The sequence below is a fragment of the Spea bombifrons genome, chromosome 2 (assembly GCF_027358695.1).
Source record: "Spea bombifrons isolate aSpeBom1 chromosome 2, aSpeBom1.2.pri, whole genome shotgun sequence".
Lineage (NCBI taxonomy): Eukaryota > Metazoa > Chordata > Amphibia > Anura > Pelobatidae > Spea > Spea bombifrons.
In genome coordinates, this window is record NC_071088.1 from 113,456,702 (window position 1) to 113,467,754 (window position 11,053).

At 37.9% G+C, this 11,053-nt stretch overlaps 1 protein-coding gene across 1 annotated transcript in view; it reads left to right on the top strand.

Annotated features, from left to right (window-relative positions):
• NXPH4 (neurexophilin 4) overlaps positions 1–10,348 on the top strand; it is a 72,916-nt gene extending 62,568 nt beyond the window's left edge. Inside the window, exon 2 of the mRNA XM_053455718.1 lies at positions 9,442–10,348. Within this exon, the coding sequence (XP_053311693.1) occupies positions 9,442–10,170 (729 nt within the window). The 3' untranslated portion in view covers positions 10,171–10,348. The remainder of the gene's footprint in view (positions 1–9,441) is intronic.
• The last annotated feature ends 705 nt before the right edge of the window (positions 10,349–11,053 follow it).

The window sequence follows — 11,053 nt, forward strand, 5'->3', positions numbered from 1 at the left end:
CCAGGAACCACGCTAGGTCCTACATCTTAAGTCTACAAGCTCTCTGCCATTGAATAGAGGCTATGGACCAGTGACCACTTGGCCTGTTTGCCGTATAGTCAATCCAGAATCAAAGGAAATCTATGCTCAGGAATGTGAAGAAACGAATGATCTATTGGTTGTACATACATATTACATATGACTGTGCATGCCATGTTCACGTGCCTGTTAAATCGTGAATCCTGAAGTGTGGGTGCAGGCAATGCAGGGGTGCTAACATGACTCTTGGAAGTTATAGTTTTATTATTATCCTATAAAATTCCATGTTTAGCCAAGTAGCTTATATAGGCTAACTTTTGGACCTCTCTACAAGTCTCATTATGTCTTGCTAGCAAATATCCTAATTCTAGCTATCAATGGCAACGACATGACATTTATAAAGGGGTTAAAACAGCAATGATATGGGGGAAGGGACTGCCTAGAACACGGCGCTCTCTGTCTCGCTTCTCATCTGCTGCTTTCCAGTTTTGCAACAAAATGAAGTTTCACCGGCAGAAGGACGCTGGCTCATCTGGTACACTCTACTCTCGCCTCCGCCTTTTCTAGTAAAAAGACTGCGTGACCAGCTTTATACATTTTAATGCCTAGCCCAATGATGAAAGTTTTGGGTTTTTTTGGAAAAAAAAGTTAAAGTCCTTGTAATACACGAAACACGCAGTTGTAAGCAGAAACTGAGTTTTTATGATTTTTACAGGAATAAAATTCTGGTTAGTGGGTCATATGGCAAATGTTGGAGGGGTTTTTACATTTGGTGACAGCAGAAGAAGAAAGTAACTTCATGAAGTTGAAATGCAATTTGAGAATTTGTTCCCAAATGGGTATTAATCCTCCCATTTCATAATCTGAAATCAGGAGCATGCTAAATATATGCCTGTTTTCATCCAAATAAGCACCAACATTACATATTTCTAATATGTACTTTAATTGATAGTCCATATTAATTCCGATGCACTCAATTAAAATGAGCAGCCATGTCTTGCAAAATGGCTTGTGTTACGACACACTGCATCCCTCTTCTTTGTGCTACATCGATTGTGCTTTTTCCAAGCCTTGATATAAAAACTGTTGTCGTGAAACAAACTGGATATAACAGCTTTCTTGCCAGTGGCTAGAAGACTGTCGTGAGCATTTTCTGCGTTTTAGAATAGAAATAAACCAGAAGCAGAAGACAGGGTCTCAAGAGAATTATTTTGTTTGCAGGACAGGATGTTCTGCTGCCTGAAAATAACTGAAGATGATATATATACACAGCATCTAGCACCCACCACACATTGTTTGGCCTTGTCAGTAACTCTATCTTTTAACCTAAAAGCAGGGGCATCGCTAGGGGTGGGCAAAGGCGGCTGAGTGTTTTGGTGAGAAGCCTCAAATGGGCAGCGGAGGCTGTTTGCACGCATCGCACAGACATCCACTGGCCGGCCCTGCTAGACACCAGGGAGTCTGGGGGTGCATTGTTAAGTCGGGGGGGCACTTCTAGGAAGCAGAGTGGGATATCTGGGGGGGCAGAGTGGCACTTCTAGGGGGCATAAAGCATTTCTGGGGGGTAGCTGGGAATTTCTAGAGGGCATAAAGCATATCTGGGGGTCAGAGTAGCACATCTGGGGGCATAAAGCATATCAGGGGGCAGAGTGGCATATCAGGGGTTATAAAGCATATTAGGGGCAGAGTGGCATATCAGGGGTTATAAAGCATATCTGGGGGGCACAGTGGTATATCAGTGGGCATATCTATAAATAAGGTGCATTATAAATAAGGGGGGAGACCTTAAAATGGCTATTGGTTTTCTGTTTGTATATAACATATGCTGACAAACTGATAGATACCAAAAATGTTAAAATATATGTATTCCTGTTCATTAGATAAAATATTATTTTACCATTCCACTAAAAAAATATTTTTTTCTTTAAAATAGCACCAAACTTTAAGGGTGCAGCCTATATTCGAGCCAATACGGTATTTGTGTAATTTCAGGAATATTGTAGTGCCGGGGAGAGAATTGCCACGCAAAAGGGTTGATAGTGTGATGAATGCACGTTGGTGTAAGGGTGAATGGCACATGGTTACAGAAATGGTTAATAAGCTTTTTTTCTCTATATAACAGGAACTCTAAATCTAAATGATCTCTTGTAGAATGTTCTAGTCCAACTGAACACAGTTAAACATGTCCTTGAACCTAGAATGTTGGAATGTTGACATCATGTGGAGAACAGTGTGAGCATAATGTTTTTTAAGCTATATACAAGATTTATGATCATGTAGACACATCATTACATGGGCTTTTGTTTATTACTTAAAGATACAAAAGTGGGACCCTTTCAGCAACGATCGGTATATGGTGCCTGGCGTTTAGCCCTGAAGCCTTCATTCTTCTTCCAGCCAGTTGTTATGCATGTATTTTGATTTGGTTAATAAACTATATGCATGATTTCATCCATTGAGTGAAAGTGTCATCTATGTTTCCTCAAACCTGTGAACCCCTGCCTGTCTATGCAGTTGTGTGGTTATGGATTGCTCATGGTGGACGTTTACTGGAGTCTATGGACAATTTCATGATGACCTTCACAAACCATTCCTATCCTTGGTTCCTTTACACATTGGGGCAATGAAACTAGGCCAAAATTTGTTAATGGTCTATTTATTTAATTTAAAAAAAATGGATATAGCCTTTACATTACCTTTTACTAATTTCTGTAATCAATCTGCTCAATTCTTTTTCATCATGTACTGCAATTTACATTTACAGTAAGGAATGCCAGGGTAAAGGAGGGGAAACACAGTACACAGCCTGACTGGCTGCTTTTGCAGATTGTTCCTGCTGTTGGACTGTATCAAAGACACAGCTTGTGTGTGTGTGTGTTTGAGTAAGTTACCTTAAGTAACCATATGGAACCTCATATAGTCGATACTCAATGCAAATCTAGAACTTAAATTACTCCCTGGGCACAAATGGGACACAAAAATAAGCCAAAAGGCTCAAGGAACTCTGGACAGCCCGGTGCTAGCCCTTAAAGGCACACAACATGGCATTCACCAAAGAACATACACTGCATCTACACACCTCAGAAAAAAACAAAGATGGACATATGTAGTATGGGGGGGGAATAAGTTATGATGGCCAAAAAATCTAGTGTGTTGCCTGGAGACAACTGAACAAAATGTGTTTCGTGTGCTTTCTTTGTCACTTTAAATTCACTCTACTCGTGTTATGAATGGACACTGAGAATTCATTGCTTTTGCAGCAATCACAGAAGAGTTAATAGGCTTAAGATAGAGATCATGGTGAAGTCTGAAATTGCTGGCAGCTGCTCATAACGGAAAATTAATTGGTCCCTCTGCCTTGTGTTTTCCAAATATCCACATATGCATGCGCGCCTCTTGTTGGAAGTAGGGTTGACTAAAAAATGTGATTAATGAAGTACCTGTGTCTTTGCCTCAGTTGCACATTTAGAAGTAATACTCTTGCATACAAAAACCCCATAGATGGGTGTTTGAGCCAGACGTCTCAACAGCAGTTATACATTATCATCCCGTTTGGAAAGAAACAAGCATTCAAGCAAGTGTTTGAATACAGAAGCCACTAAGTGTTCTTTGAAACTTTTATTTAAAAGCGACTTTTTACATAGTTTATTGATTTAAGACACTGTCCTTCAGCAGAGTAAAGGAAATGTATTATAATCTATTATTTCTGATTTCTTAAATACATGAGATGATACCTATATAAATATACATACATATATATGTTGTGATAAATAAATACTATGTTTATCTTCACTTTTTGTACTGATGCAAAGCTCATTGTTCTGATGAAGCCCTTAAAAAGGTTAGCAACCAGCTCACTTGAAAAAAAACACTTGTGTGTTTGTGTGGCTCTTGCCAAAACCCTCGGTTGACTCTCAAGCTTCTCTCAATCACACAGACTGTTGGGCAGGTGGTAGATCAGTAGCATAGGAGGAACAGAGGACCTGGAGATTTCCCTAGGCCATAATGTGAAGGAACCTTAGCAAGTTCAAAATAAAAGAATAAAACCATAAAAGTTGGACTGCCTGCTTGTAGTGGAATGAACTTGAAACTTAAGTTTAGCTTTGCAAACAAAATTCCCGGTATGTTAATCAGTGAAAGGATTACTGGGTCAATATTATGGATACAATGTTAATTTCCATCCACTGGGATGATATAAACGTCTAGTACCTTTTGTGGCAGATGCTTTATGGTGGACAAACAACAGCTGCAGCCTAGCATAAGCACATGGTAAGTGTTATGGAAACACTGGGTAATATAAACCGGTAATAACAAAGATTTCCAACTAAGAAATATGCCCCAACGCACAATTGTGTTTTACGGTGTTGGTCCTTGGTTACTGTTCCTTGGTGTATAACACCAGATATGCTTGCTATCCACAAATAAAGTGTGCACAGACCTACAAAACATGTTTAGAGATCTTCATTAAATATGTTTTATCGTGCTATTCCCTGCGACTGGAGCATGAGGTTATATACCCTGAGATACTGAATACAAAATTACTTATTGTAAGATAAAGAACTGCCAGTACAATGTAACCAGATTAAGCAGCTGATTGGGGCCTCCATTGGCCCTAAAGGCCCCTGTAGGATGCCGTGAGGAGACAGGGACCAGTGCAACTGTGACACAGATTTATCATAATGTCAGCTCGCTATGGTTTTTGTTCGTTTTTGTGTAACTGAAAAAACTTGAAGGATTTGCATTTTCAGGGTTTCTGAAGACCCTTCTACAGAACGATTTGTCAATGTCCAATTAACATAGCCTTTTCATGAATTACTGGGTTTTAGACGTATGGATCTATGCTTTAGAAATATTCCTTTATATATAGCAATTGGATTCCAGCTTTTCAAATCTAATCAATGACACTAGATAAACCAGTTATTTTAGAAACAGGCAGTCCAGTATTTTGGAGTATTGCACCCCCTTCTTCTTCTTCCGTGCTGTAATGGTGGTTACCTAAGACATGCACGTTCACAGGTCGGTGACAGGTTTGTGCAAATGGATACACAGACCTGGTGTTCCTTCCTATGATTATCTGAGCTAAGAGTTAAATATTAATATTTAACAGATTACAAAAATATTACTACTTATGTGGCACCAACATATTCTGCAGCAAATGGTACCTAACAAAGAGCACTTCACATAGCAACTAAATTTCTATAAATTGGATGAGGGCCTCATTTAAGTGAGCTTAAAATATAATGTGTAATGACGTGTAAATGTTTTTTTTGTTTTTTTCTTTATTGCTATTATTATAGTATTGGCATATAACAGCGGTGTGGCAACTAGGGCATACATATGTCAATAAAAAAATATGTCAGCTGGGCATTTTGGTGGCAAACTCCAGAAAGGGCAGTAGGCCCATTGATCCAAAGCTGGTCCATGGGAATGCAATGTTCAACATTCGGAACTGAAAGCGTTAATTGAGTTGTGAAACATATTGCAGTGTATTGCTTCCCCCTACAACAGCGAAATGGCTATTTCATTAATTATGACTTCTTACTCTTTTTGCTACTTAGAAGGCCTTGGGGTATGAAAAACCAGAAGTGGTGTAGCTAATAATTGGGAAGATCTATTATCAGGTTAATCCACTCCTATCAAATATAGGGTTAACCCAAGATTACTCCAAGTCCTATTATTGTTCTCTAGAGACTATTTAAGAGCTTTCAGATCAATCGCTCATAATGAGCCATGCACAGGAATCATGAAATTCATGAGCGGCTGACCCGCCGTTCAGGTCCCCTCGTTACATCTCGCCGTCTCCCAGGCAGATCAGACAGGTGCGCTTGTAACCTTTTCCCTCATGCCGTCTATTTTCCTTCCTTGTCATTTCATTTTCGCAGCGCTAGCAGTGTGTGAGAGGAAGATGATCAGAGGCACAAGCAGAGGAAAAAAAAGCAACTCATTTGGTATTTAAAGGTGTCGTTCCACTTAGTAACCTACTTTGTATGAGCAATGAAGCAAAAGCACCTCAAGTATTTTATACCTTTTCTTCCATAAATAAGAACACTGAATATTCAGTCACTATACTTGAAAGCACTATTTTATGAAAATAGTCATAGATATCAGGAACACTGGAACATTTATGGAAAGAGACAGCTAAGAAAGACCTAGTAAAACAAATTGTCTTGGGATATCTATAATGATTGCCAGAAAAAAAACATTATCATCACATTTAAGTAGAATAAATCATGCAAACACAGCTGAGGGATCTGCATTTCAAAGTGGACTTTTATAAATTCTCATTTGCAAATTCCATGTCTCCTTTCTATAACTGTATAAGGAAAACTTATAGAAGATGGGGTCTTACACCTGATACCTTTTATTGGGCCAACAGACGAGAAAATCCACAAAGGGTAGACGGCACTCAAATTCTGTAAGAAAGTATTACATAAACTCAATTAAAGTAGTATAAATCTCTTTATTCCATATCAAGTATTTAAAATGACAACAGCCAGACACGTTTAACGCTTTTTCGCATAAAGTGCTTAATCATAAGCTTAATTGTCTGATCCACTAAACACATATAAATAACCCAGTAATTAAATCAACAAAATGTATGTACAATTGGGGAGCAGTTTACACAGCTAAAAATCATCAGTGTGATAATACATTATGTGACTTAGTATAAGATAATAATAAATAGTTAAAAAGGTGACTAAGAAAAGTCACATAAGTATAAAAATGAAATTTATTATCACTATTGTGTGTGAATAAATTATGACGAGAAAAAAAATATCTTAAAAAAGATGTAATGAAGTAAAAAACAAAAAAGAAAAACAACAACAATTTTATATATATATATATATATATATATATATACTATAAATACTAACTAAAAATAAAGTTAATAAAATTTATACAGTTAAGTGAAATAATGTGAAAAAATTAACAATAAATATTGAGATGAAAAAGTATAAATAAGTGAATAAAGACCCCATATAAACTAGAGGAATAGAGTAAAAAATGTAGAATCACATAAGCGTATATGACCTCGGAGGTCTCTTCTTCAGATGGTTAAGCAATAACATAATGCTTATATGATTTCAGATTTAACACTTCAATGCCAGCTTTATAATTTGTAGCAATATAAATAGTGTATATGAAAATCCTATAATATTAGATGTCCAAGCCTATGTGAACGCTATACCGAACAATCCACTTCAAAGCAATTTTTGTGGGTCTTTTTTGTTTTTCTGGATTTTGCTAGGCTGACTGTCAACTGTGTTCCGTGTTTTACTCCTTGGTTTCAATCAAATGGACGAAACAGTATTGTTTGTTGAATTCGGTCCTTATTTATGAAGAAGCGCAGTTATGACAGTTTGCTATAATCATAAATAAACCGTAAAATGGTAAAGAAAAAAAGATGAAAACCCAATCCCTTCATTCTGTCTTCATGATTTGCACAAATTGTTGTCTATGGGCATATAGAGAGATGCCAGTTGTTGCTGTATTTGCCTGCTGGGGACTGTGGGATTTCATGGGGGAGAGATAAAAAAAGGAATTTTACATTTTTCACTGCCAAGAATCACTGCCGTGAGCCAAAGTCTGACTCGAGAAACAATAACTTTCTTCAATTTACTCGTGCAGTTATTAAACATTTCTTTAGTACATGCTAGCTTTTAATCTAAAGGTTAACCTGTTACGTTCTCAAAAGCTCACCTTAATGGAGACATTCATTCTGACCTGCTTAGCGTTATAACTACTCCTCGTTAATTTATTCCACCCATTAGGTTTTTGGAAGGAGGAGATGGGAAGAAGGAGGGTTAGCCGAGGACGGAGTGAACAATTATGTAGTATGCTACAAAATTCATAACAAGGATCGGATATGGCTCTAGCGGCAAAAGAACCCTTAATACTGCTATTAGCCATAAATAATGACACTGTCAAAACAACAACAGAAAGTACAGGCAGTTTATAAAAGTGAGTGTAGACGGATAAGAATTTGAAAGCATATCTATCACAAATATAAAGGAACCGTTCATTTTGCATAACCAGACAGAGTGTCATTAGGTCGATCGCTAAGAATGTGAGCATTAACGCTAAATAACAGTGAATGTAAACATAAAGCTTCAGTTTCCATTCTCTATATCCCTTTGTCACCCCCTAGTCACCTATTACTTCATTGATTTCTAGACTAAAAGGACATTATAAACAGCTAAAAAATATTAAATGCACAATAATTCAATGTACAATAATAGACTAATCAATAGGATTGTGTGCTACACATTGCTGCTTATGTTAGTGACATTATGTATTGGACAAGACTGGCCAGTGTACAATAAGTTTGTTGAAGTGTTTAGAGTCGTTATATTGTCTTGGCATATGCAGGGCCATGGGTCCCCTACACAGGGCATATGTAGGGCCATGGACCTCGTACACAGGCCCGTTAACAGCCATCTTAGGCAGGAGGCCTGTGCAAAAACTAGCACAGACCTCTTCACAAATACTTCTCCATCACATCATTTGCTCATGTGGAATAGTTGAATATGACATCACATCCCGGTGCCCATCAGCAGTTGGCATGCACATTGTGTATCTAGCTATTAGTATAGCAGCACAAGGAAGGAAACAACATCTCTGCTTCCACAACCATGACATGCAAAGATTTTCTTTATACTTATCTTTGTATGTCTTGTCTGATGGATGCTTGGTTATATGTGAACTGCATATTTAGTTGGTTGTTCTAACTTCCATGCAGCTTTGTGGGAACAAAAATTTGTTTTGTATGATTATCCCCCTAACTTTGTCTCTCATCTCTTCCATGCCGTCATTAAATATTATTTCAGGAAATAAAACTAATATGTGGTTTCTAGTCCAAGGCTGAGTTGAGCTTTGAAAATATTTTGTGTGAATATTGCTCCAGAACTGTAGAAAGGATATGACGTTGGTCTTGCTGAGCTGCCGGGAGTGGTTGTTCCTTGCAACACTGTTGACCCTGGGTCCCATATGGTCTTGATTCCCACTTGTCAATAAGTAAAGAACCAAGGACTGATTAAGGTTTACGTCTCTACAGCAGCAAAAACAGGCATATTATAGATGGCCTGAATGGTTCTTATTTGCTGTCAAATTCTATGTTTCTATGAAGATAAACAAAATAACAATAACATGAACATGCATAGGACACACTGGTACAGAATGAGAAGGCTCAGTTCTCACAATACACAGAATATTCCCACATTATGTCCCAATTAAGTTCTGTGTGAATGATGTACTTCCACCTTTGGTGGGTAACTGTTTTTGAATAGCAGTAACCTACTAGATCACACTTGCTTGTTATCACATACAGTATGTACTTAGATTATAAAAGGGTAAATGGATCAAGGTATTAATCAGAGGTCCTCATTGTATACTACTAACAACCTTATTTTTTTTGTTCTCTAGGTACTCTGCTTAGAAGGCCACATATCAAAAACGTTAGGATACGTTGACCTGGGGGCAACTGGAATGGTAAAGAGTAATCCATATGGCACAACAAAGCCTCATTCTATCCACCCTTATAAGGTCCTCTCTAGTGATCCATTCAAAGCAAAACACCCAATCCAGAATCCTCTTAGTCCATGGGAATGGAGCAAAAACCAGACACTGCTGAGTGGGGGAGTTGGCCAAAGAGCAAAGCGTAAACCTTCTCTGAAGATTGGGAGGACCAAGAAGATCTTTGGTTGGGGAGATTTCTACTTCAACATCAAGACAGTCAAGTTTAGTCTGCTGGTTACTGGTAAAATCGTGGACCATATTAATGGGACTTTCAGTGTTTATTTCCGGTATAACTCCTCAAGTCTAGGCAATGTATCTGTCAGCATTGTACCTCCTACAAAGGTGGTAGAGTTCGACCTCCTTCAGCAGTCTACTTTGGATACCAGAGAAACCAAGATTTTTAATTGTAGGGTGGAATACGAAAAGACCAATAGCGCCTTTAAGAATAAGCCTTGTCTTTATGACCCGGCCAAATCATGTTATATGGAACATACTCAAAGTCACGCTGCTTGGCTTTGTGCCAAACCTTTTAAAGTTATCTGCATCTTCATCTCTTTCTACAGCATTGACTACAAGTTGGTGCAAAAGGTGTGCCCAGATTACAACTTCCAGAACGAGAATCCCTACTTTGGTTGATGGACACACTGGCAGGGAGGTCAGCAAACGGTTTCACGTGTGAAGGGGGTGATGCAGTTGGTCCATTAGGCATGAGGTCCAGGGTATACTACGTTGACCACTTTACTTTATATGACCAGGTGCATCTGGGACTAAGTTATACTACATATCAATAAATTAGACTTTCTGGAAAAAAAAAGTAAGAGTAAAAGCTGCTTGTCTGTCCTTTGTCTTATGAAGACCATCTTTACCACTGAATAACAAACATGCAAAATAAAAGCTTTACACTCTCTGAATACACTCAACAATACTGAAATGAACACCTCATTGCCAAAGGAACTTTCTGCCAATCTGTTTTTAGCAAATATTTCGGAAAACAATGGCATGTATAGTATTATTCCTTACAGTACCTGAAACCACAAACTATGTTTTGAAAAATGTGCCATAACAAACCTAATTTTAACAAAAAAGTTATCACTCTATATTTCTAGAATTACACAGACCATACAAACCTTTTGCTCCTGTACACAGTAATACCACTTCCTTTTCATTTCATAGTTCACATTTGAAGCGCCCTGCTCTGTACTGCTCATATGGATTAAATTGAAACCTGAAATATTACACTTTTAATTAATTTTGGGGTTTATGATAATAATAATCTCACGGTATGACCTGACAAAGCAGTGATGCAGTTGTCTTGCGTTGTGATCAATACACAAGGATTTAAGGGGATCTGTCTATTTGAAACATTGTTCTGATGCTCATCACATGATGCCAAGGCTTGCCACTCCTTGTCTGTTTGCATACGTAAATTATGACGAAACAAATTGCTCATTCAAAGGACAATTGTATACATATTTGGTGCAAATTTAAATACCTCTGTACATTCCCCTATATACCTGTG